The sequence below is a fragment of the Leuresthes tenuis genome, unplaced genomic scaffold (genome assembly GCF_036924035.1).
Source record: "Leuresthes tenuis unplaced genomic scaffold, fLeuTen1.0.hap1 SCAF_8, whole genome shotgun sequence".
Classification (NCBI taxonomy): domain Eukaryota; kingdom Metazoa; phylum Chordata; class Actinopteri; order Atheriniformes; family Atherinopsidae; genus Leuresthes; species Leuresthes tenuis.
This window is the reverse complement of record NW_027325362.1, coordinates 11997596-12025458: the sequence shown is the minus strand read 5'-3', so window position 1 is coordinate 12025458 and position 27863 is coordinate 11997596. Positions and strand designations below refer to the sequence as shown.

The 27863-nt window shown below is 37.9% G+C and overlaps 2 protein-coding genes across 2 annotated transcripts in view; one reads left to right on the top strand and one right to left on the bottom strand.

Annotated features, from left to right (window-relative positions):
* The window catches only part of sorcs3b (sortilin related VPS10 domain containing receptor 3b), a 44328-nt gene extending 39467 nt beyond the window's left edge, over window positions 1-4861 (top strand). Inside the window, exons 25-27 of the mRNA XM_072390857.1 lie at window positions 327-432; window positions 852-1012; window positions 4161-4861. Of these exons, the coding sequence (XP_072246958.1) occupies window positions 327-432; window positions 852-1012; window positions 4161-4225 (332 nt within the window). The 3' untranslated portion in view covers window positions 4226-4861. The remainder of the gene's footprint in view (window positions 1-326; window positions 433-851; window positions 1013-4160) is intronic.
* A 3330-nt stretch (window positions 4862-8191) lies between these two features.
* The window catches only part of LOC140312954 (VPS10 domain-containing receptor SorCS1-like), a 50920-nt gene continuing 31248 nt past the window's right edge, over window positions 8192-27863 (bottom strand). The window contains exons 16-27 of the mRNA XM_072390856.1: window positions 26223-26356; window positions 25103-25216; window positions 23965-24136; window positions 22753-22939; window positions 22012-22145; window positions 21807-21930; window positions 19307-19419; window positions 18364-18498; window positions 15171-15270; window positions 12992-13100; window positions 11848-12002; window positions 8192-10116 (exon numbers count right to left, since the gene is read on the bottom strand). Coding sequence (XP_072246957.1) covers window positions 10058-10116; window positions 11848-12002; window positions 12992-13100; window positions 15171-15270; window positions 18364-18498; window positions 19307-19419; window positions 21807-21930; window positions 22012-22145; window positions 22753-22939; window positions 23965-24136; window positions 25103-25216; window positions 26223-26356 — 1536 coding nt within the window. The 3' untranslated portion in view covers window positions 8192-10057. The remainder of the gene's footprint in view (window positions 10117-11847; window positions 12003-12991; window positions 13101-15170; window positions 15271-18363; window positions 18499-19306; window positions 19420-21806; window positions 21931-22011; window positions 22146-22752; window positions 22940-23964; window positions 24137-25102; window positions 25217-26222; window positions 26357-27863) is intronic.

Genomic DNA, 27863 nt, shown 5'->3' with positions numbered 1-27863 from the left:
CTTCATAGGCTTCTCTCTGAAGGAGAGAAAGATGGGAAACCAGGGGAAAACTTTGAATATTGCATCTCAGCGTTTAAAAAGCCAGGACTATGCATATGCTGCCATCTTATGAAGGACCCAAGGGAGAAGCAGTGGACCTCCTAAATGTTCCTTTTAATCCCCCGAGGGGATATCATGCAGAGTGCAGCAATTCAAACAGCTGCTGCAGTTGGTGCATGACATGGGGTAATGAAAGCCATCTCCTTGGAATAAGACATACTGTAGCAAAGGGAAAGGAAAAAAGGGCTTAATACATGTGTCCTAATCAATACATGCTTGTGTTTCAGCTCCACTTGTGGATTCAAGCTCCATCCATAGTGGACCAGCCATGCTGATGCTGCTCAGTGTGATATGTGTTGGTTTTGTTGCATTCTTTATCTACAAGTTTAAAAGGTGAGTCTACTCACATCCATCTATTTTCTATACCCACTTAATCCAATTCAGGGTCGCACTGCCCCTGGTCAAGAAGTGGGGTACACCCTGGACAGTCTATCACAGGGCCACACAGAGGCAAAAAACAATGTACACCAACTCTTCGGGATAATTTAGAATCACCAATTAACCTAACATGCATATTTTTGAATGGTGGGAGGAAGCCGGAGTATCCAGAGAGAACCCATTCATGCATGGGGAGAACATGCAAACTCCACACAGAAAGGCCTCAGCCAGGATTTGAACCAGGAAGTCATGCTGTGAGGCGACTGTGCTAACCACCGTGCAGCCCGAGTCCTCTCAAAGAATAGAATAATTTGTGTTTGATTCTCTTTTCAATTCAAAACTAATCATCTTTGTTATTGTGTTGTCTCCTTTAGGAAAATCCCGTGGATCCATGTGCAGACTGAGGACAGCCACGAGAAGGAGCCGGAGGTGATAAGTACAGTGGGTCAGAATGACGCCATGTCCAAGGTCAAGCTCAGCGAGTTCCCATCTCAGAAAGAACTTATGGAAAAGGAGCTCGATGGCAGGAGCAGAGGTAATCATTTACAGCTCACCACCTTTACAGTCATTATGTGTCGTACTGTATTCAAGCAACAGAGGAATTATGAAGATATAAAAAGATATATTTTCCTTATGTTAAACAGTAGCTTTGCCACAATTTAAAATCTTTTTAAATATGAAAGTAAAAGTACTTAATACACAACCACAATTGAATATTTTTCTCTTTTTTTTTGGAATGGATGGATACAGGATGTAGAAATCTCAGAGAAACTAGTAGGATGGCTCTTGTTCAGTGATTCAGATTTTTTTTTATCATGGCAAAATTGATTACAGTCTATTAATATCTCTGAAATACTGTCATCCATTAATCCATCAAAACAGGATTTAAGGGATGACTGTCACTGTAAGAGACTGATGCTGTGTAACATTTTATAGCCCCAGAAATAGAGCGCTTAGCATCCATCTTCTATGCATTTTGGTGCAAAGTAACATGGCAGCATTGTTTCGTTGAGTGTGGCCGGCGTGCAATATATTGACATGCAGCACACGTCTGAGGATCTGGAACATCTTTATCACTGCTGTGTGTCATATTTTTGTGAAATGAAGCACACAGCTGCAGCATCTGCACACGAGCCAGATAACACCAAGACAATTTAACTTTTTGATTGCTCTGCATGACATCCACTGTGATGTTTATTAGATGAGAAGTATTCACCCCGTGTACACAGTGTGGACTGTTTGACAAAAGTAGCATTGCAGTGCTCCTGACACACACATGTAGGCTGCAAGCCTTTTTCTGGTCACTCAGCACTTTGGCTGTTCTTCATTTCTCAGCTGTTTCTATCGTTTCAAGTCCTTGCTTATCTGAAACAAATTAACTCTGTTATGGTTGCTTTCGAAAGTGTTTATTTACTAAAGGGGAAAGAAGCAAGAAATCTTTTGATCCAGGGTCAGATAGATTAAATTAGCCTGTTGTTTAAAGGGTTTCATTTATACTAATTAGCTTCAGTTTCATGGATCCTGGTTTTGGCTGAGATATAAATGCTTCCATACGACTGAATCTGTATTTCCAGTCATGTTAGAAGAATATAATAAAATAATAATATAATAGAGCAGGTCAATGTCCAGCCTAATAGACTAAAATGTTGCTAATCCTCTATTTAGAATATGGCTTTAATATGTTTTATATGATACAGAAATTTACTGTCAGCTTCGGTTTGAACTACAGGAACAAATGCATAGCTACCCAAGGGAAATCATGAACCAGCCCAGAGAGGAAAATATTCTGCTTGTTGATGGTTGACACAGCGCTGCTTGGGCTGTTAAGTTAAATTGTAGTCAGAATTCAGAGAGGTTAAAGTTTTGAACTCGTAAATTAGAACTGGACAGAATACGACTAAAAATGTAAAGTGAGTTTGGTAAAACATCTTAATTTGATTTATATTGATCCCAGATTATGAAAATTACAATTCTGAAGAACAACTGTTGAAATAAGGATTAATTCAGGTATAATAGAGATTCCAGTGTCATCAAGAAAAGGCAGAAAGTTTAGAGTGTAGAAAACAGTTCCACACTGTGTCCACTCATTGTGAGGAAGAGCTAATCAAGTTTTAAAGACAGATTTTTTTTATGTAATCCAGGTGAGAGAGGGCCGATATCTGTCAGACCGCTAGGCATATTCATTTGATTTAACCATAGAGATAATTTTGGAGGATGAAATGTTTTCAACTATCATCAGTCAAGCAGTGGTAATATAATACTTCGAGCAGCTCTCATTTGTTTACAAGATGAATCACATATGGCCACTCACAGTCAAGGATTTATCTACATCTGATCAATCATGTTTCGCTTTAAAAACTCACAATTTATCCTAATTTTAAAGCAGGAACAGTTTTGTGCAATAACTTGGATTTCTTTAAATGGCCAGAATATATATTCTAAAAAGAATTTACAGTGGACTCCAGCTCATTTTGGAGCGGTTCACTCAGCATCTCCTGTGTTGGGGTCTATTCTCACTGCTTTCACAGCATTGTTTCTAGACACAGATGGCAGATTTCCTCTGGAAAAAGTTATCTAAAAGAAAAAAAACACACTTAACTGCTCAGTCCCAAACAGCAGGTTGACAAAGTTTAAACCAGAGACCAAAATCATAGCTGAAAAATGTTGATTGCTGGGCTAACGGTTATCATCTAGACATATCCATGCTGCAATAATGCTGCTCTGTAACTGCAACTTGTGAAATGAACAGTAAAATATTTTTGATTATATGTAAAACTTAAATCAACCAAAGAAAGAAACGAGAAAGAAACTGTGCTCATTCAATGTGAACACAGCTTTTTATGTAATCTAAGATCCACACTGTGTTGTGACAAAATATTGAAAAACAGTTTGCATCGTTACACTTGTTAGTAGAGGCAAATGTGAAGGAGTTCACTTTTTTCCTGGGTTCTTTCCTCTCAGACACACAGCGCTTTGAGTCCTGTCTGACTTGGTGTGTTAAATATTTCTTGCAAAATATTTTTTAATTCTTACCTTCGACATGCCTTACAAATTGGAACAGTGCTGCAGCCAGCTTACTGTAGCTGTAAAACATTCCACTTTTAAAAGCAGTTTAATCTCATAAATCTTAATTTTTCTTCTTGCAAATCCAACCAGACAAGCAGATCTTTACCTTGATGAAGTTACTGCACTGTTATTACTCACATGGGTGAAATTTGCCTCACGTGGCTCTACACAGATGACTGAATATAAGCTACAGACGCATCTGAGACGCTGAAGTACCTCTGTACCGCTCTGTATAAGTCAGCATATGCACAATCATACATTGCCTTCTGTCACAATGATCCTATCTTATCAACGCTTCAACATCACCTCAGTCCTGCTCAGACAAGCCATGTTCATTTGGTGTGACAATAGGCGGCTTTTCAAGCAGAATGCTTCACTGATTGATGAATATGTAATTTAGTGTAAAAGCTTGTACAAGCCATTTGATGTTGAAGAAAAAGATTTGAAATGACTTGTTAGGTTGACGTTAAAAGCAATCACTGCTAAATTGTCACCCGAGTGTCCTGATGATAAAGCAAAAATAAGAGATCGCAATGGTTTTGTGATGTGTATGTGATGTCAAACCAGCTGACTGCCTCTGAATTTATACGTTTTGTTATTTGTTTGATTGTTTTCAGGAGGATTTGGAAGGAATATGGAGAAAATTGTCACAAGAGAATTTCCAAACTGTACTAATGTCTAACACGTGCTCTGTATCTGAGTAAGTACAGCTTGTTGTGTTTTCAATTGTGCTGAAATAGTTTGCTTTGTTGGCATTGTTTATTCCTTTATTTATTTTATGCTGATAGCTGCTATTGTTCACAGTCATGTTTTCAGCTCACATGTATAAAGTAAGTAGTTTACGGAATTAGAGTACGATCATTGCAGTGAGCCAACAGCCTCCAGTTTGAGGACGGTAAACTGCTGAAAGAAGCTGATATTGTTATTACCACTGCCGTGATTGCACATGGCTAATATTTTATGAACATTTAAATGATATTGTGAAAATTTGAAAACTTTTTACTTGCTCTGACACATCTGTGTGGTTCCTCAACAGGAATATATAAAGATAACAGGCAGAGAAAACATCTTTGTAATGAAAATAAGAAAAGTAGCATAAACTTACAGTTTAGTACAAGTGAAAGACTATAGGCTTCATTGTATCATGTAGTATAAGATGATGTAGGATATCTGGTCCCCAAGAAATATAATATGGCACTGGACTTGACATGAAAAACGTAATGTTTTCTATCTTACAGGGTTTGTTGACAATGTGTTCTTTCTTTATGAATATGTTTGTCTATCACAGAAACTGAAAGGGGCTGTAAAATATGTAAAGTTTAACCTTTTTATTTAGTTTTAATTGTGTTTGTTTTGTTTTTTTTTCCATCCCGTATGGATCTTACAACAAAAGCAGAACATATCCAAGTCTGCTTCCATGACATAGAGACGGAATTCATTTGTGAAATTTTGCCATCCCAGAGTCTAAAAATGTTTCTCCTGCTCCAACACTAGAAGTCTTTGTGTTGTTATTCTAACACACGTGTCAGAATCTGATTGTTGTTAATGCTTGAAGGACAGAAATATGTGATGGTTTTGCTCTGTAACATGGTGCTTTCTATGACTATTGGAAGATGATGGAAGTCTGGCCTTAAAGATAGGAATGGCATTAACTTGTACATAGAGGGGTTACAGTAGCTTCATCCTACTTTTGCTGTAAAGTGAGCCCACTGTGTGTTTCCATGACTTTAAGTCCCACTAAAAGCTGAATGTCCTCATTGATTTTCCAATAGCATGCCCTAATTATCTGTGATCAAGATTATACTGGGGTGAGTGAGTCCTGTATATATCTATATCTATAGATATAGATATATGCACTACTCACAAAAGGTTAGGGAGATTTGGCTTTCGGGTGAAATTTATGGAAAACGTAAAAAGGTCACGCTACAGTGATATTATATCATGAAAGTAGGGCATTTAAGTAGAAGCATGCACCGGTGATTTCCTCATCTCAAAAAGCAAACAACAGTGGTGGGTACAACACAACAAAAATGTCAATGTCTCAATAACTTCTCATGTCCCCTTGAGCATCAATTACAGCTTGAAAACGACGTCTCATGCTGTTCACGAGTCGACCTATTGTCTGCTGAGGCATGGCATCCCACTCTTCTTGAACGGTTGCCCTCAGGTCATTGAGGTTCTGGGGTACAGAGTTACGAGCCTCTACACGGCGACTCAGCTGATCTCATAGGTTTTCTATGGGATTCAGGTCTGGGGAAAGTGTAGGCTACTTCACTTGAGGTACCCCAGTCTCCAGCAGCCATTCCCTTATGATGTGACCTCTATGAGTTGGAGCATTGTCGTCCATGAAGATAAAATTAGGCCCGTGTTGTTCATGCAAGGGCACATTGACTGGATTAACGATGTTCTTCAACTAGTATGGGCTTGTCATTGTACCATTCACAAAGTGTAGGGCAGTGTAATGGTCTGATGTGACATTTGGGTGCCTCTCACCTCCCTTAAATGTGCCTGGAGTTGAGTGGCATTCATCATCTGGTTCTGCAGGGCACTGTACACAATGAAGCGGTCATCAATGTGGGATGTGGCCAAAGGACATCCCCTTCTATGCCTTTCTGTGACTCTTCCAGTCTCTCTGTATCTCTGTTGCAACCTGTTAATGACACTCTGAGCGCAGTGGCCACATCCGTCGGAGAACATCCTGTTTGAAGCCTCGCAATGGCAAGGTACTGTTGATCAACTGTTAGGTGTCGTCTTGGTCTCATGATGTCAAAATGTGAACTGCATGATGAGGAATACTGTTTAAATACCAATTCTAATTGAACCAGGGAATGTATTGGTCGATTCATGGCTCAAACACCGGTTGTGAATTTTACTGTTAAGCTCCTTGTTAAAGAACAGCAACTTGTGGAAAAAGTACTGAAACATTGAACAGTTGGACATTGAACAGTTGGACATGTGCATTCAGAAGTTTACAGAAAGTCACATTAAGTTCACCTGTAAAGGTTATGATGCATTTTAGGTTCACGCTGAAATTTCACCCGAAAGACTTTTTGTGAGTAGTGTATATATGCAAATATATATATCTATATATATATAGATATATATATATATAGATATATCTATATATATGTATGTAGATATATATATATATATCTAGGTAAATATATATCTATTTATATAAAATGGTGATTTTGAAGTTTACTTCACACATTAAACAAATGGTTAAACATCTTGTCTTATGGTCAGTTAGTTGTGCAGTTGCTCAAAAGTTGTGCATGATATGATCTATGATGTTCCTTTTTGTCAATTATATAAAAGTCATCTTGTTTGAAATCACATTTCTTACTGTGAACGAATTACCATTTTGAAATTGTTCAAAATAAATGTATTTTTATATGGAATTATGTTTTTTTCTATTGTGCATTCTCAGTATATGTTAAATTGGAGTATGTCAGATTACATGGCTTACACTGTTTGTGATGTCTTGACATAATCCTGAAAACAAATGGATTCAAGAAGCCACATTTTACATTTCCGCAGACTCATCTAAAACACAGGTTTCTTGTAGCAGCACTGTATCAGCCTCAGCTTACCACTCTTAATGATCCCACAGAGACTCTGAAGTCAGCTTTAATGGGCAGAGGTGTGATAACACCCATGTGAAGATTCCCATCTGACATTTAACATGAGCTTCATTTAACCTCCATCGTTCAGGTTGCTGTTACAGATGTTTTTTGGTTAATGAGTACAATTACTGAGCCTTTGAATGGAGTGATGAAAAATAGACTATTGGGTTGGCAAGAACTATGAGCATTTCTCTGACTCAGAATCTTTGCTGTGATGCAAAGAAAACACATTCCACATTAAAATGTCAAACAGCCAGGTTGGAAGACAAAACTCTTCAAGCTCAAAGCTGCAGCAAACAGGCCCAGTCTCTGCTTTGCATTTTGTTTGCCAGTTCAAGAGCTTTGTATCGCACACTAATCTCCATCACTTCAGCAGCCATCAACGCCCTCAGAGTCTTATTCTCGCTCCTGCTTTCAGTCTGAATTAACACCAAGGCCTCTCTCTAACCGCCCTGGGATGTTCGGCGGCACACAATCAAATTGAACGGTGACAATCACTAATGGATGATTCGCTGCACCCAGACACTGTAATGTAGCACTCAATGAAAGGAAACATGCTCATCAATTTCACACTGTGGCTAACACAATATTGCTGTGGGTTATTGTTGTGGGACATTTTTCATTCAAGGTGCTACCCAGACAGGGAAAATCTTCTTTGTTGATTGTGTGTGTGTTGATATCCTGGAGAGGGGATAATTAATTTGTTGCACGATGGGAGAGTCAGGGAACCAACCCATTAGAATCACTCCAGGCTACAAGGTGTTTTTCAGTGTCCTCCCACTCCCACCTATTGTATCAAGCAAATGGCTGCAGTGAAATTTTGAGCATGCTAAGGGACACTTAATAAGAGGCTAAGCACAAAAAAACACTGTCGAGGTGAAGACATGAAGTGTGCTGATTGAGAAGCAATGGTTGTCAACTTTGTCTTAAATTACATAGTTACAAGCAAGAATAAACTAATCCTTCTTCTAAGAATTAATTCACACTGCATTACTGTTGTGTTTCTGCTTTATTCTGCAGCCATGGTTACTTCTAGATCAAATGAAAAACACAGTAACAACCCACCGAATAATCACTTCACTTGTAATGAATGAGTTGTTTAGCATGTTGAGAAACAGAAAATACTCCAGTTCACATTTTTAACATATTTTTTTTTTTTCCTACTTAAGATATATTTCAGGTAATTGAAAGAAAAAAAAAACATCATGCAAATATGTTCACAATTATATTCACAGGTTAATTATTGGGACATGAAGATAATTTAGGAAAAATAAATAACAAGCACAAAAAAAATAAAAAATCTTCTCATGACTGCATGGAGAGTTCATTTGAGTTTATTTATGCTTCTGGCTCAATCAGAGGATTGCAGGGAAGAGGTATGGAGAAGCTTCTAGTCGATTTGTCTTGCTGACATACGATGCTGACAACACTTAAGAAGAAAAGTTTGATGAAGAAGAACTTCAGTACTTATCCCAAAGAGAGAGCAGCTGACCAAAGCGGTGTGCGTAGGCTGAGCCATGCTGACAGGAGATACGTCTTCTCTATCTCAGTGTCCCTCGCAGCGAAGGAGATGAACAAATCTGCAGCCTTTTGTCCGCTGAGTCCTTGGGGGCAAACCTAGAAGACTGCAGGCTCCTCTGCATGACTGGAAACTTGGGAAACACTGCATGTAGATGCTAGTATCATGCTGGTGTCTAAACAATCCGGAATAAATAAAAGGGCTTATAGTGCAAAATAAGAAAAAAAAATGTGTTGAGGAGGAACCACAACCTTCACAGTGAGATTAGTTAAAAGAAAATAAATATTTTGTAAATGTGTCAAGGAATCTTTTAACGTTGTAGCATTAAAGCAAATAACCCTTGACCTGATGCAAATTTTTTAAAAGAATGTGGCACTGTATCACATTTTAAACTGCATTACAGCGATTACTTGCTGCACTGTAACTATACACTTGTTTACACATGACTTATTCAGTAAATTTCCATTTTGTGTTCATTGTAAAAACCGGCATGTTAAGGAAATTGCCCAGGCAACATATTAATATGGAACACTAGTGTGCAGTCAAAATGACCATAGGACAATCAAACATGAGATTGCTGCTGCAATACCAAATCATATGAATGATTTAAATCAGCCAGAGTCATTTTATGATGTTTCACTGTTACTAAAATGACTTGTTTGTTTCTCCAGTACAAGCAGGACTGCTTGGACTCTCATCTTCTCTTTATACTTATCTGCTATAATCTTCTATTCTTTTTTTGCTATGACATATATAAAATTTTGAGCAACAGAGAGACAGGCTTGATGGAATACACAGATCTGAGACAGGGAGCCCTCCATCATCTCCTGGATATTGCAAGCTTTCATTTGATGAGAATCTGGTGATAAGATTTACTGATTGCAAAGAGCTTAATGAATCTGCCTCCCTCAATGTCTTACTCAGATAAGCTAGTTCCACATAGCTGCATAAAGTAAACTTCACAAACACAAGCCCAAAAACAGGTTTAGGAGAAAATCTTTTTAAATATTTTTACACATCCCTCTCGTGCAGTTATTATACGTTTCCATGTTTGAGACAACGCTGCTGTAACCAGCTGAGACATATAACTTTTACTCCTTCCATTATGGATGTACATTATTTACATAAAAAGATCAATGTCCTTGCAAAAATACAAGTATTTCAGTCAAAAAGTGTTCCTTTTCAAGAGGCAAGTATAAATCTGTACAGTCTCCTCAGAGGGATTTAGGCAGCACAGTGTGAACTGGTCCATCCATGCATGGGTAGCAAAACACTCGAGACCAGTCATTGTGACCGCGGTTTCCTAGCTTGCTGGAAGTAACTGCCAAAGAAGATGTATTGCTTTCGAGTCGGTCATAGACTCCAAACATTAAAACACATGGGGCGCTTCATCAGAGAGCTTGATGTCTGTGTGAGATGGCAGGTAGCCTGGCAAGGGAGAAGAAAGGGAAGAGACAGAGGAGGAATTGTATGTTTCCATTTGCATAAGGGTGTATTTTTTCAGGCAAACACATTTATCTTGGATGGGTCGATTGTTTACTGTAGGTATGGGAAGAGGTAAATCAACGGGAACTTCATAGATATTTCTTGATGAAAATGCTTTCACGACTCTGCAGCTTTCGCGGAGAGCTAATTATTTTATTGGATCAAATAATTCACCCCGGACATTCTCATCACTTTAGCTGGCACCTGATTGTGCTTCACTTACCTGTGTATACTAATACCTCACTATGACTAACTCAGGATGGCAAATGCATAAATATACGGCACATAATAATAGCTGCATCTTGGCAACTTGCATGACAATACAGCAGGAGGAAAAATGGCATCAGCACTTAACATTAAGTGAGTGTATCTTCACTGTCAGTGAGCTTCAACTTGTGGCCACAGTTCCTCACTGTTGTGACATCTTATTCTGTGCTAAAAGGTTATTTACAAAAACCTACTGCCACAATGAGCAGAACGTTTTGGCTTTATATGCTGAGGTGGTTACATATGCATTTATGATTTTTGTCACAACCCCAAACAACAAGGTGATTAATAAGATGTTTTTATTTATGCATTTCCAGAAATCGTGTCCTGGTTAAGACAAAGTAATTTAGCTTTCTGTTAACTGTTGCATTCATAGTTGGTTTAACTCGCGTGTCATGCTAAATACGTTAGCTTACTTGACATACAAGAAGACACAATTGTACAGAAAAATTAAATTAGAAATCAACATAAAGTGTCTAAGTGAGGTGACAGAAACAGCTCAAGTGTGACTGGAAAAGTCTCTGGAAGTCTATTTGATGGATGGAACACAGCTCCTCAAAGATGTTTCCCCATTTAGAGTTTTGATGATGATAGTGGACAGCATTGTTCAAAACGTCCAATAACTGTACCAACAGGTTGAGATCTGGTGATTCACACCATTTTCATACCCATTAAACCCTTTGGTGACACCTCAGGCCCTGTGTATGGAGGTGTTTATTCTTTTCTTTTTTTTGTTAACATCATGATATGAAAGGGATGACTCAGAACAAAGCTGTCTGGATTTGTTGTCCCTAAGGAGACATACACTGTCAATTTTTTGTGCATTCAGCTGTTCTCTTTAAGTTGTCACCTGTCTGTATATTAAACAGTAAGACAAGCTTTGTGTAAAAAATACATAAAACAAACAAAAAAAATGCCTACGCTTGAACGTGCTACAGCGAACAGCATGTCACTATGCAAAGAGCATGCTATGCAAAAGTAGCAAAGAAAGGACAGACAGAAACTAAAACACTGAACACATCATGGTTATAACTTAAATTTGTCATGTACACAGTTTGGGTTTGGTGGATATGAAGGGATGAAAGTGTAGCAATGAGTCTTTTTTGCTTCTTTACAGACATTATTGTCCACTGTGTGGTTATGAGCCGTTTCATTTTGATGAAAACCTTAAAGGAGAGAGCAATTTCCTTCTTTTGCTACAATTGAATATCAACTTACCTTCATTATGTCAGTCAAGTAACCACTCAGTTCTAATGATTTAAGTACACCAACATCAAGTCACATGGCAAACAGTGACAGAATAGAGCACGGAATGAGAAGTTGATCCTCTCTGTCTGACAAAAGCTAAAAAAAAAGTCTAGACTGAACAAACCTGTAACTTTAACCAGGAAATAGGTGCATTCATACCTCTGCTTTTTGAATCCAGCTGTACATCCACATGATCCAGTGAGGTCAGCTTTTCCCCCTCAGGGTTTGGGACAGCGATGGAGGTCACTGTTGGGATGACCTCTTGTTCTTTATCAGGCTGCTCTGCTGTGTATGTGTTCATGCCCAGGATCTTCCTGCAGGTCACGCAGAGGAGGGGGTTAAAAAAGTTGATAAAGGACAAGTTGATGGAAAACTGCCATAAGGTCTGTTTCACTAATGCTTTCACTAAGCATAATGTGTCACACATTATTTTTAACCGTTAAAAATGGCAGAGGATTGCTTGAAAGCTTGAAACTAGGGCATATTGCATTCCACTGGGCATTGCTCTCTCACTCTTATATTGTTCACCTCAGTTTTCAATCAATTTTTTATTCCTTCAGATGCATTCCCAATTCTGCTTAAAACTAAATTCTTGCATTTCTAATATCAGATTTCCCCCACCCTAGTGCAGTGACATTTTGTAAAGCTTAGGAAACTCAAAGTTGATGTCTTAATGTTGCAATTACAATCCAGAAAGTTGGAGTCAGGTAATTTTTTTACTTTATAATGAGTGACATTGCAGAGGAACTAAACCATTCTGCCATGATTGGCATGGGATTACCTGCAGCAGAAGATGCTATTTACTGTATGTCCCTCACTGTATAATATATGTTGTCTCAGGACTTATCTTCTCAACCTTTCCTGCCATTCTGCAAAGGATGCCTCACCTTGAATGGCTGTGTTTAGCATTACTGAAAGGTCAACCCTCACATTGTCAGATAGATGAATATTGATAACTGCAGGACTCTGACACCCATTCAGCACTCTGGGAGAATTGATTAGACTGTCATTCCCAGTAATATTCCACAGATTGAGACAGAGGGGAATTGTCTTATTCTTCCAGCTATTATTGTGTTGTGGCTGTAGCTCTGAGATATATGGAGTCTGAATACTTGGGTAAAGTTTTAGAGAGTTCAGCAGTGCGGCGGTGCTCAGAGATAATGACGCCAATTCTAAGGCAGTGCAAACAACAACCACACACATAGACATACACAGCAAATAAAGCAGATCATTTCATAGATAATTGTATCAGTGTGTCTGAAAATCTCTTCTCAGTATATTTACTGTATTTACTATACAGTACCTTTTAAATTTGTATATTACAAAGACGGCCAAGCCCATCAGTACCACGGACACGAGCATGATGACTGCAGTGCTGCTATGTACACTGTCACTGCCGTCCACAAGAGGAGCTTTAAAGGAGGAAGATTGAGAGAGTGAGCACACTTTGAGGTCAAATGTACAAAGAAATCCTACACGAATATAAATTATATATACAGTACTTAGCAAAAGTCTCAAGCCACCACTCATTTCTTTAAATTTTGCTTCCACTTTCTTGTAATCTTTAAAGAGGTCTTGAGCAACAATTTCTCCAGGCTCTTTGAAAGTGTTTTTTGGTTGTTCAGCCTTAGCACTGACCTATAAGCCTTAACACTTAAACCTTATCTGACCATTAAGTCCCTAAAAACAAAAAGGCACCTAACTCAAACCATTTTATTTGAGTCTAGACGTAACAGACCTCTTATCAAAGAATCAACTTTAAATTGTATCTCCAGGCACTTTGTTATTAGCAGCCTGTTGCAAAGACACATAATTGTTTGTAGTCGCATCTATGAAAAATTCCAAAGACACATTTGTGTTGTGTCTATCAACACATTTTGATAGACATAAAATAGTATTTTTGCACCAACAAGGTGATTCTCAAAGATAGAGTTTGGACCAGTCTGAGCCAATATCGGTATGTGCTCTGATACAGATGGGGTAGTGGACAGATCCATGTCCTTGTTCACGACTGAATCCAGACTCCATAGGCCAATGTAAGTTATAATGAAAGTTTAAGCTTTCAGCTAAAATGGTGAGACAGAATTAGTTCATTATTACTCTGAGTTTACACATACATGTCATTTCTAATGTAATCATGTGATGAAAATAGAAAATAAATCATAAAAATACAGCAATTTTGAACCAAATCGTAGTGTTTACTTTCTGAGACCACTATTATTTCTAATAACATTTTGCAATAGCTCTTGCTTGAGTCCTATTATTCATTCTGATCTTGTTCTTCCAGTTTGACTAGTAGTGAAAAGTAGTGACTTTTTAATTCTGCTTTGCTATCCCCTTGCTGCTATAACATGGCAATTTCTCAATATTCTGTCTAATAAAAGGAAGATCTTATTTTACTATTAAAGTATAAATAAATAAGTTCCGGTATCAGAATGTATCGGTGTAGCTGAATATACAAATTTAGGTATCTGAAGCAAATAAGAACCCAAAAAGTGGATTGGTGCATCTGTGCCCAAAGAGCTATTTGCCAAAAACTTGGCATTTCTTAGCATGATGCGTAGTTTGTCCTTACAACATTTCAGGAAATTGATCAAGTAAAGGAAAAAATAAGAAGTGTCAGGCCTAAACTATTTACAGCAGATTAACAGTGTCTGAAAGTATTTCCCTCAGAAATAGAAAAAAACAAACATCAAAGAGCTGACGCAGGACCTGAGACATGCACCTGCCCCTTTAGTTGATCCATCTACTGTTCACTGAAGCATAAGAAATGGTCTCCACAGAAGGGTGACTGTCAAGAAGTCATTCTTTAGGAAAGAAAATAGGAACAAAAGGATGAGGTATGCCCAACGACATAAGTATTGAACTGAAAATCAGTGGCAACAGGTCTTATGGACTGATGAATCCTCCCCGAGTCCCAGACCTTAACATTATTGAAGCGGTATGGGATCATCTTGAGAGAGAACAGAACAAAAGGCAGCCAACATTCAAAGAAGAGCTTTGGAATGTCATTCAACAAGCCTGGAGAACTATTCTTGAAGAAATTACAAAGAATCCTTGTCTGAGAGGATTCAGGCTGTGTTGAAGAATAAATGGGCTGATACGAAATGTTGACTTTCGAACATGTTGGAATTGTACAAACTTTGTTTTTGCTTTATATATTGTATTTTCTTTTATGTTTGCACGTTTAAATAAATTGCCAAACTTATTTTCTGCTTTCCTGCCTCAATACAGTATATGGACAAATAAAGGATGAGTAAAGACTTCCGCACAATACCATATATTAAACATCAATTAAATGACTTAAAGAGCTACTACAACTTACTAAAACTTATCTAAACTAACATAAACCAAACAAAACAAAACTGTCTATTCAATCTCATACCATTGTTCTTTCCCAGACAACATTTTAACTTCATCTTCAAACTCAAAACTGGAAGAACTGCACTAAGTCATGCTGAAGACATCAATAGTAGACTTACCAGGAGACTGCCGTGTGGCGTACACGTTCACCTGTACCCCCGGTTTGAGAGTGAACTGGATGAGGTCCTGGTTCAGAGCACTTAGAAGAACTTTGGAAAGCTGGGAGAAGGGATACAGTAAAGACTTTTCGCTGCAGCTGTACAGCAACATTCTGTCATCAATATTTCAACCAGTCATTTCATCCAAACGCCTGAATTATGAATCAGAATTTTTTTCCCTCCTAAACACGAGTAAATGTTGATATGACACATGCAACACTGCTACTCAGAAACTTTGCAGACTTTAAAGGGGAAGAAAACATGTTCAGGTAAAAGGGCGTTCTGCTTGTAGTGCAGCAGTGACATTTAAAGAAATAATAATCTTTTGCTATTTCTGTCACAGAGGGGCTTTTTCCGTTATATTTCATTGGCATAACTACTCTAAAGAGAATGCGAATTACCCATTGAAAAGTTCAACGAGTCAACGTTATAGGAAATCAAAGCATTTTCTAATATCATAAAAAATTGTCGTTTCAATTTTTTATTCCTAACGTGCTCAAAGTTCTGTAGTTTTTTTCACACCTTGATGAAGCAGTCATTTAACAAGGGACCCAAATGCCTTCCCAGTGCCCATTTGAGTCCTTAGCCATGCCTCACTAATTCCATCTCGCTCTTTCTAAAATCTTTCTACTGGTTAAAATTAGACTGCTCTACACAGCATGAATAATTACTTTTTGTTCTAGTGGCATATCAGGGTCAGTAAATCTATTACACATTTTAATAAGCCGCTCCACTCATACACTCAACGCACACATGTGTAAGCGTGGGCACACGTTCATTTAATGCCTCCATACTGCAAGTCATTCACTGGAGATGAGAACAGTGAACTGAAGATTTATTACCCTATTGTCTGTGAGGTTCTGCCAGGTAATCAGACAGGCTTTAGATAAATACATCTCTTTAATTCCCAATCCCAGCAGCCTGCCCCAGTTTGTCTCCCTTCTCCATGGTGCCAATTATATGATGCATCAATGTAATTAAATACCTATTAACTTAGTTCAAGACTGACTGTGAGCCGACAAAATCATGTTTATTTGTGATGAATAAATGAGCTGGTCTACACTGTGCTTTAGAAACAACTCTGTTTTATAATCCTTAAAGAACATAGGAAGAGATCAATCTAAAAAAAAAAATCTTAATTTGAAGAAAGAAAGTAATAATTACAGTGAGGCACGATGCTGTGAAATAATGCTGTTCTTATTATTTAAAGGTTTGTGTAAGTCGAAACTTTTAAAATGCAGCGGTCTTTGACAAATTCTGGCATGATTGTGAGTGTCCTTTCAGAGCTCTAGCTTTTCCATGAGACAACATTGCCCTCTAGTGTTGACTTAAAGTATTACTATTTAGAAAGGATTGAAATATAAGGAAGATGTGTTACGCCAATAAATCATTTGGCACTTCAGCACCATAAATGAAACATTTTAATCGACACTTCTGTAAAAAGAAAGAAGCAATCAAGAAGAAAAAACATCCAAATTAGCTATCTAAGTTTATGCTGCATGGATGAATCATAAAACTATGAAAAAAGAAACATTGAGAAGCAGGTCTTGCAGGTGACTCTGAAGAGGTCTGGAAACTACACAAGGAGAATGAATTGGCCTGCTATTGAAAGTACGGAGCTTTATGAGATGAGATGGATGTTCCTCCATGCTTAGAACAATGAGCCTATCAAAACACATTGCTCTTGTGTGATTATTTAATTTACCACACCAGAGTGTGAGCATGTTTTGGCCCAATTATCTCAAAAAATGTACAGTCCTCATTACTGCTGACCTTTATCAAGGCATAACACAAAGTTGCTCATATCCACTATACAGTCAGTGGCATCCATTTATTCTAACTTTGTTATGAAAACACAAATTGCAGAAACTTTAAACTTGGCTACCTTAGGTGATCTATTACAATGAACATCAAGTCTGCATTTATTTTTGTCAAAGTTAGCCTCACTGTTGTGTGACAACGGGGTGCAGATTCTCCTCAAGCTGCACAAAAAAATTGTGTTACTATGCAACGATGATGTAATTGATAAAAATAAATACAGACATGATTCTCATTGTGATGTATTGCTACACTAAAATAAGTTTCAAATCTCCAAGAGAGTACTGACAAAGAAACAGTTTAGTTCGATTGTAACCTCTCTTTTAAAACACACTGATCACACATCTCTGATCCTGAGCCACAGTATCAAAATCGCTGACAGGTGAAGTGGAAACCTTCACTGTCACATTATAATTTACTGTTCTGGGAAACCTTGGATTCAGGCTTTCCTGAGGATATGATTATCATACATATCACCCACCTAAACATTGAAGCAAAAAAAAAAAAGAGAACACATTACCATAGCAACAGTACCACTGACAAATCTGTTTTCCCCAGCAGGACAGTGGACCCTGCTGCACAGTGAAAAATGCCCAGGAATGCTTACACGAAAAAAATAGCCCAAAGAATTGACCTTCCTTTCATGTTATCCCTAAGCAAATCCGATCAAGAATTACATGGATGCTCCAGAATCCGATCCGAGCTTCATCCCACAACCCACACGATCCGAAGAATCATCTGCCCTCGTCCCTGTGTTTAACATGTCCATGATCCAAAAGCCTATGGCTGATGTGGTAGTACAGGAGACACCTACACTACACTAGGCATAGGATTGTAATGTTGTGGCTGACCAGCGAATGACAAAAGCCAAAAACAGCTTGACTGTCCATGTTGACCTGAAATTGGAGTTGTTCTAATGCATGAAATGTCACATTTATGCAAATAGCATCATAGGAAAAAAGGGTTATTCTTTAAATTAAGGGTAGATATTAACATCAAAGAAAATATTAGAAAACATGAAATATTTGCTGCATATGTGATAATCATGCACAACCTATTAAGCTGTTTCTCCATATAAATCTTCTCACTCACTCATTTCACTGGGTAATATCTACAGAAGTAAAGTTGCACAACGGCATGTTTCTATCGGCTGAGAGAAGGAGCCTAAATATCTGTTTTCTTTTGAATAAAGCAATAGAGATTAAAGTGATATGTCACATTGTCACCTGATGTATTCTTTAGGGAAGTTTTCTCCACAGAAGTCTCTTTTGTGAGGATCATAGAAAACAACACTGAACACTGCCAGGGGCCTCTAAATGATCTGAGGAGACAGTACCTGATCCACGTGTGCCCACTTTTCATCCATGGCTCCCTCTCTTGACCTCCTCTCAGGTACAATAAAAACTTCAGCTGTGGTTGGTAAACCCGGGAGCACTGTGACCAGGAGTTGATCCTCGCTGATTGCTGTGACCTTTAATAACAGCAAACTCTCATGAGAAAGACTTTTTAATTGAAACAGTTTTAGGTGGTAGTCTACGTTTCAGTCCCAAAATACAATATTTAGATAGTGTTTGTTTTAATGATTAAATACTTTCTGCTCCATATATCATTTGCATAAATAATCTCTGTCAAGACATAATGTCTGGATCAAATGGAACATGCATGTTGAGTAGTCTTTGGTAAAGGCCAAGGCTTTTAGTGTATTTATGCCAGAGGTCTGCTGTCAGTATCGTGGTGTAACCGTGGTAAAATCTGACAAGACAGAAGGTCAAAGTGAATGTTTCATACTGAGGGCTACTGAGATATATATATATATATATATATAGAGAGAGAGCGAGAGAGAGCAGACTATCCAGGTCATTTACATAACCCGCTGCACAGTGTCTGGAGGAGAAAACCAGACACTCTTAGCCACAGTTGGTCTCCTTTTACTTCAGGTTTTTGTGTTCTCTCACCAGCATTTCATCTCTTTACAAAGCAAACGGAAACGGTCAAAGCAGCACTTTCACTGGCCTGCAGTTATTTGACTTGGTCATTTGAAATCTTGTGCTGCAAATAGTGATTTTGCATCTATTGGAAGGAAATATCTGTTAAAATCACATGCATGCATTAGATACAGCATAACAAAGAAAAGAACTCGCTCACTAAATAAAGGGTTTCTTGTTCTACACAAGAAAAGCTGCTGATGTCCAGAATCTAAATGAGACCTTTTTCGATTTAGTTCAGTGCTGATTTTATTACGAGATGGCATTTATAACAGCAGCAGCTACAGAGCTGACCTGAACAATGTAGCTCTTCACAACTCTGCTGATGTCCTCTCTCCACTCAGACACCCCGGGGTTCAGCTCATCCAGATTAGAGGAAAAGGCCAAAGCATGTGACTGGAAATAATCTGAAATACAAGCAGAAATCTTCTTTCTTACTTCATAATACAGAAAGTCACGATATAACAATAACTTACTTCAAATAGTTTGTGAGGCCAGCTGGAATTGCAATATGACTGATAAACTGAAATTGAAAAAGATGAAAGTTCCGCTTCTTTGCTTGTTTTTTTTAGTTTGTCTCTGTGATCTTCTATATTAAATTTGTAAATCTATTATTTATCCCTGCACATCAAACATTATCAATTGCTATATTCCCATCTTTTTCAGGTATCACTAGACAAGACGGTCAGGAATTGCCATGAGATAAAGTACACTGATCTTTGTAGGCATAAAGGAAATGAACTAGTGCTCACAGAAAACCTGCTGTAATGCTAGCTCCATCATCAGCTTCTAAGGAATGCCCAATTATTTCACAGAATGTGGCATTTTTGTATGTGCACTTTAATTCTTAGAAGCATTTAGCGACCTGGGAGCCAATTAAACCAAAAGAAAAACATGTCATTTTATACATGTGGCTGACGCCTCTCCAAGCTGCCACAGGGCAAGAGGCAGTAAACACCCTGGACAGGTCACCAATCCATAAAACTCTTAACGTTATTGTTACTGGCAAGAAAATTATTATCTGATGGCAGAAGCTCAAAAAAGTTGAGCTTTGTTTTTAATTCCTAACCCATTTCATAAAAGAAAAACTTTCAACATCTATGGTTGCCATGAGCTGCTGGTTATAAAATACAGATTAAAAGGTAGAAAGAAAGTCTCAAATCATATTTCTGTTTTTGAAGAAGGCTTGCGGGTTCAAATGTGGGTGGATTATTTGAAAAAAAAAGACAGATATATGCGGAATTGGAGAGAGGTTTTCCTAAACCTTTTAAAAATTTTAAACTTTTAAAAAAAGGATAATTTATATGCTTTTTCTGGTGCTTTCAGTCATATTTAATTACCTTCCTCAGAGAGAGGAGCCCTAACTAGACCAAAATGTTTTAGCTATACCACAGAGTAGACCCATCAACATTCTTAATTGAAGCTTTAATTTTTGGGATCAGATGGCTTCAGGCACCTCACCATAAAGATAAATGGGAAAAAAATTTTAATATTTTATGAACAACCTTGAGTGCCTCTCCTCTGACCACCACTGGGTGGCAACTGTCGCACACATGGAGAAAGCGTTTCCTACTGAAGTTTCATCCACATCACCCCACACTCCATTTCCTATTCAGTTCACTACTCCAGGCTTCAGCTGACTGTACATGGTCTATCATTGGGGAAAATCTTGTTATGGGGAGATTGATATTACTTATTAACTACATAATAACAACAATAATATAAAACATACTGTCAAATAATATATCATCAAATTATTCATATTGTTTGTCAACTATATGAAATATTACCGAGAATAGTAACTTGATGTCACATGAAATATTTGGCAATTGGGTTTGTTTCTGTGCCATACAGTGAGGATGTCTTTTGTATGCAGGGACCTCCATGCTGACCTTCAGGTACATGTTTTTATGCACATACTCTAAGACTAGCCTCTAAAAAAATTCAAGTCCATATTTTTCTCGGGGGGGGGGGGGGGGGGGGGGGTTGTGTCATATTTTGAAGGAGATCATACTTTTGTACAGCACTGGACTATTGATTAGCTGATTTTAGATGTAGTCAATGTAAAACTTTTCAGTATCTCACACACAGTACAGCAGGTAGGAAAGGCTGTGTGAGGGTCAGTAATCCAGTCCAGCCCATGGATCTTTTTGGCAGTGCAGTTATTGGTAAAATCCATCTTCTCCCCATTTTCCCATCTCTATTGATTCACTAAATTTAAGTACCAGTGTTTAGCCAAAGCAAACCAAATTTTAACCATGCATGAAGATAACATGAGAGTGTTCCTCAGAAGATGACGTTCCCTGCCAAAGATGCAACACGGCGTAGTGTACCTTCACATTCTGTACTGGCTTAAAAAATGCTATCTTAATCTTAGCTTTCAAGCTCATTGCTGTAAGCTAAATGGTTCTATGATCTGAGTAGACTGGAAAGATCTCACATTGCAAAGGGTCTTTCTATTATTTGGAATAGTGAACTATTTCTCATTCCAATACAACTAATTGACGTCGGTGGAGGCAGAACAATGTTCAACAAAGTGGGCATTATAAGATGTTCAGATCAGATCTTTTTATTGATTAATCTTTTAGATATTTCAACAGTAAGATGTTGCTGAAAGCTGATCAAAAACCAAGCTTGAGAACCTTTGTTTTCTTCACCAGATGTGAGGACGTCTCAACAAAATGTATAAAATCAACCCCAGTTTCATAATTACAAAAACAATTTTAAAATGGTCTCAGTTAAGAAGTTGTTAAAATGCACTCTGTACATAATAAAGATCAAATTAAATAAATACCGTAAACTGCCACCCTCATTTGGTCCTGATGGAAAGTATTACCAGCTGAGGCCTGAACAGTTACACTATGACTTCCCTCCTTGGAGAAAGTGAAGGAGATCGCTCCATCAAGGGTCACAACAGGCTAAAAGGCAGAAGATAGTAGATGGGAAAATGAATAGATTAATAAATAGAATAAGAGAATGACATAGAATGTAGGCCTTACCTCTGTCTTGTTATCAAACCACCAGAAATAAGTGACAGTTCCCACGTCAATGGGACGAAGCGCCGTTGTGAAATTTACTGCCTTGTCCTTGACAACCACCAAAGGAGCTGAGAGCTGCACCTGCTCAAGCTGACCTTTAGAGAGAAAACACATGAACAGCAAACTCACGCTTTTTATTACAACTTGGCTAATTATAAAGCTTGTGCTCAAAATTTCAACAGAGGCCATGTTTGGGATAATATTTTGGCAGAACAGCTGACTACGTTGAACACATGGAACACAGTGATGGGCAGTGTGGAAGCTGTTTGCACTGCAGTAGTGGTTTGTCAAGAGCCCGGATAGATTTGTTTATGGGTATTCCAGCCATATAATGGTCACCAATATAATTAGTTGAATTAAAGCTGTCCAGTGGTAGTTTTATGGAAGTGAGGGGTCTAAAAATGGCTTTCTTTGTCTATATCTCGGTTGAGTGGCACTCACATTGTTGGATTATGATTTGGAATTGAGACCCACTTTAATGAGTCATTTTAAAGCTGTAGAAGCACCCTGAGTGTTTTGTATTAATGTCTTCTTTCTAAAGGATAACAAGTTAAGTGGTTTAAACAATATGAAGGCTAGTGGATTTTACAGTGTTTGATCCGCTGTGACAAGGGTGAAGATTAGCACATTGTGTAGTAATTTTATCATATTAGCCAAACAGACAAAGCACTCATCAGGCAAAGTGAACTTTACTGGACTCACAAGAGACATGCAGGTAAAGTATGACTCTGTCAAAACCCAGACTGTTGGTTGCTGTGGCTGAAACTTGATAGATGCCAACTTTGCTGTAGATATGCTTGATCCCGTCATCGATGGAGCTTATGTTAACATATGATATAGCGGTTCCATCGCCAAAGTCCACTGTTATACTTGTCATGGAGCCAAGGCCCTTGCAAGAGAAAAGAAAATACTGTCACTTACAAAGTAACCTCAGTTGTTTCTCACAGTCCTTCCTGACTCGTAACAGAGTGCACTTTCAGAGACGGCTACAAGAACAAGGTCATGCTGTAAATCATGTCTGCGCATAACAATTTGATATGCTGGTTCTTCAGTCTCTGTGCTTGACTTCTGACAGTATCTTGATATGAAGTACATTAAAGGGGAAGTTCGTTTTTTTTAAACCTGGACCTTATCTCTAGCATAAAATATGTTCATCTACTCACTGACAACAGTTTGGTGAAAGTTGGCCTCCTTTGGACACTGTTTGGATTTCTCGAGATCTGCGTATATCCACATAACGGGAGTGAAGAGGGCATTGACAATACAGCCTCTAAATTAGGCATTATCTGTCTTTATTTCACCAATATTTTAAGATGAATGAATGAATAAATGCATACTATTGCACTGTTTGTTCAGAGCTCCCATGTTATTGGGGGGTTTCGGGGGGCTTATGGGGGCTTTCTACACAACACACGCTGCTGCAGCAGATAGACAGACAATGCCTTATTTAGAGGCTGTATTGTCAATGCCCTGTTCACTCCCGTTATATGGATATACGCAGATCTCGGGAAATCTAAATAGCATCCGAAAGAGGGCCGACTTTCACCAAACTGTTATCGCTGAGTAGATGAAAGTAGTTCACGCCAGAGATAAGGTGCAGTTTTAAAAAAAATGAACTCCCCCTTTAAAGTAAAACATGAAGCATATAAAGCATACAGTTGAGGTTGGTGGTTGAAACAAAGTACGGCATGAAAGTACAATAGCGCAGGTTATCAAAGAGTTAATGTGGTTCAAGTCATTCTGAACAGCTCACTTTAATAATTGGATAAGCACACAGTATGTACACAGGACATATTCAGTCAACACATCCTTATTTTCAATACTTGTCATTTTTGTAAGCACTGCTTCCTCTGCTTTAACGAATGAGCCACCCCATTACACACAATTATTTCCTTGTTTAAATTAAATAAGCACCTCTTCCAGAAAGACTAAGAAGGTGACATTTCTCTCCAGTGTTGCCATCAGTGTTCCCTCACTGGTAAGAAGCTGGAGACCCCTGGGAGCCTGACTGGGACACTTCTGTTGCCTGGGGCTATACTTAAACAGACTTCCCTTAGTGCAGTTGTTTGACAAAGCCTTGCGATATCTAGAGTTGAATCAATAAAAGACAAATAAGAACTCTGCCTAAAAGAGACACATACAACATTCTTACTTAGAGGAAGACAGTCATAAGATATATAGCAGTGATTTGCTAATCTTTTGTCTTTCCTGTTCCAAAGCTCCATTTTTTGAGTAAAATACAATTCAGTATTTATTTTATAAGACATTTATCTTTTAATTTTTCACAGAGAACACAGCTATCAACTATTTGTGCAAGCTGCACTCTTGCAGGGTGGCTGTAGGTCCTCAAATAGTCAGGCTATCTCAAAAAGATCCACTTCACAGAAGACATGGCACGTGTAAAGAGTGGATTTTTACACTATAATCAATTTCTCTTTCATATTAAATGTGCAGGAGGTGAATTTCAATTTAAAACACCCTTTTAAATTGTTTTAAAAGCAGACAAAACGCAGATTTAAAAAAAAGCAGATGAAACCAAAGACTGCACTGGCTCCATGACAAACTTGAGGATTGAAAACGGTTGTCCATGAACCAGTGAGTAAATAACCAGTAACTGTGGCCATCTTTTTTATAAACTCTACAGATGCAGGGTGTGACTCTCAGGACACAGCAGCATGAGGCCTGCATTGAATTTATTTCATGATCAGTCCTTCACCAATTTGTAATAATATTTGCTCTTTTTTTTCCTGCTCAAATTGTGAACATTTTACATTTTGACCAAATCAGAATTTCTGTTTTTCAATTAGATAAGCTTGTCAAAAATCTTTTTATGGCCAGTGACTGTAGTAATATGTAAAAGTACAAGGTACGACTAGCAAAGAATCAGTGTCATACAGATTTGAAGAAAATGTGTATTAATTTTTTTGAATTGCTCTTATGGAAAACACACAGTACACAAACTCCTATTTAACACAGAAAAGTGGCATTAACTTCTTGCTTTGAGTCGATACAAAAAAGTACAGTATCAGCATAATAGTATAATCAGACATACCCTGTTGTGTTGAGGAAGCTGTCCCCTGTAACACAGTCTCGAGATGTTGCTGAAGGAACATACCAGAAAGCTGGAGTGCAGCTCCCATCGCTCTGCCTCTCAAACCCATAGTCACTATTTTGGGGGGGAGTGGACATACTGAGACATTATCAAGATAAGATATCATTTCTTTTTCAACTTTAAACAGAAATACCAACTTCAGAGAGAATCAATAAATGCAGAGACAGAAACATTGTGGGTCAGACAAGTTCTCACACAACATGTATTTGAGCTTTCATTTGAGCTTTGATGTTTTATGTATCAAACTTCAAAAGCAAAACAAAAAACATTACTTTTGTTTACAGGTATTATAATTATACCCCAACAACTGAGATTTGTCTTTTATTTCTTTCATCAAAATCACGGAGGCACAACCTCAGGTGCTAAGAGAACTCTTAGAAGTAAACTGGGGTTAAGCGTGTAATATTTTAGAGCTTTTCAATAAGCACCGAAGACATAAGATAAAAGAAAGTGAGACTAAATTAAGTTGTGTACAAATATGAAAGTGGTACTTAGTCAAAGCTGTGGTAAATCATCACAGTTAATCATTGTGTGAATGGGTCACAGATTTGCCTGAGAAAGCTTGGCACAAATCTTTTCTGTAACCTTCAGTTAGTAACGTGAAATTAATCATCACGATGTTACAAACTAAAGGTTAGTTAGAAACGTTTTGTGTAACACCTGTAAAATAGAACAGATCTCTTCACAATGTGTAAAGCTGTTTAGAAAATGATGACTTCTAATAACCGATTCCAAGACAACTGATAACTAAACATTTTTGTTTCACACAGTTTAAGCTTTATATGCACAGAAACACAATCTACTGGAACATGAATAACCTGGGAAATATTTCTTCTTTATAAGTTAAAATAACTCGTGGTATTGGCTTTTTTTTTAACTTATTAAGCTAAACTCATAGAGATCCAACAGAAAGTTGTGAATTACAAAATAGAGGACTTCAAACATTCTTCTTGTTGTGCCTCCGGTTTGGCTCATAGACTCTGCCACTGGAGACTGTTAAAGGGTTGTGCATTTGATTTAATGAAGTAGAAAGAGTATAGCTGCAGAGAAGGGAACTCACCACACAAAATCTGCCTCTGTGCATGGGCAGGAGTCTGACATCTGGGAAATATACTGATCTCTGGCCTTGACACATCGAACGTTTGCTCGCAGTTTTTGGAAGATTCTCTTCATTCCCATGATGCACACTTCTCCCTGTGATGAATAATACAAAATAAACATGTCAGATGTTCTTTTCCTTAGCTTTTTACCAACTTGATTTCATTGTAAAACCAAATCAAACAGATTCTTTTTGAGATTAATCAATGACTGAATCTTGATGTCTTTTATAGTCTAGTAGCAAGTCTCAGAGCAAGTAACTCCATAGAGCTCTGTTAGCACTGGAGAATGGTTTTATTTGCACCAATTTCCATTCTTGTATACAACAAAAGACATTCAAAATGCTTCATGCTACTATAAACCAATCACAATCATTTTGGGTGGCTCTAACCCTGAGATGCAGCTGCGATGCCCCTGCATCAGTTGGAAAGCATCCTAGAAATCTTTATTAGAAAGCAAGGACAATCATAGATGGAAGCTTACACTTTTCAAAACTGTCGACTAGCAATAAACTGATTTGTAAACAGATACAAAGCTATATAATGATAATTACCACAATCTCCCAGTAGTAGTACAATTTAACATGGAGTCACAAATAAAAAAGACTGTTGATAACCACATGCAATAAGTGAAATGATGCCTGCCTTGCAAACATGTCAAAAATAAAATTATCTATCCATTAAGTCACTGTGCTTGTCACTTGTTAAGTTGCTAAAAATATTTGTAGTGAACTGCGTTGTTCTAATTGAAAAGTAAATGTATATATCCGTCATTAAAGACTTCTCAATAAAAGAAGCCAAAGCATAAAAGAACTTGAAGAAAAATGACAGGCTTGCAGGTTCTGATAAGGGAGGAGTTGTGTGACTCCTTCTCCTTCCTTTGTGCGCATATTATCATGTTATCTGCCTTTTCAGGATTTGTCGCTAATATGGTAAATAAAATTGTAAATAAATTAAATCTAACAAACAGACTATTAATGGAGTTTTGGGTCCCAGGGCATCTAAATGTTCTTTTAGCAAATAATTACATACAAAATATTATGACAACTGATATTCTCAGCCAACATCTTCTTTTGATATATATGACAAATAAACAGGAATGAAGAATGTTTGCACTCTTTTATGGCATATGGCTTGCTCCCATAGTGCATGATCCATGCTGCAGCTACTACATTTACTTCAATCCATCCATTTTTTCCACTTATTTGAGGTCAGACATTGCTATCTACAGCAATGCTCTCTTGCTTCTACTAGGGAATCCCCAGGTTCTTAGTTCAGAAGGGATATATAATCTCCCCACCTAGTTCTGGGTTACCCCAGGGTTTCCTCCCAGTTAGACACACCCATAAAACCTCCAAAGAGAGGTGAGCAGGAAGCATCTTAATCAGATGCCCGGACCACCTCAGCTAACTATAGATGCGGAGGAGCAGCAGCTCTACTCCAAGCTCCCTCCGGATGGCCAAGCTCCTTGACTTACCTTTAAGGCCAGCCACTCTCTGAGGGAAACTCCTTTCAGCAGTTTATGTCTGCAATCTCTTTCTCTTGGTCACTACCCAAATCTAGTGAAACAATTTAATTGGAACAAAGATGGACCAGTAATTTGA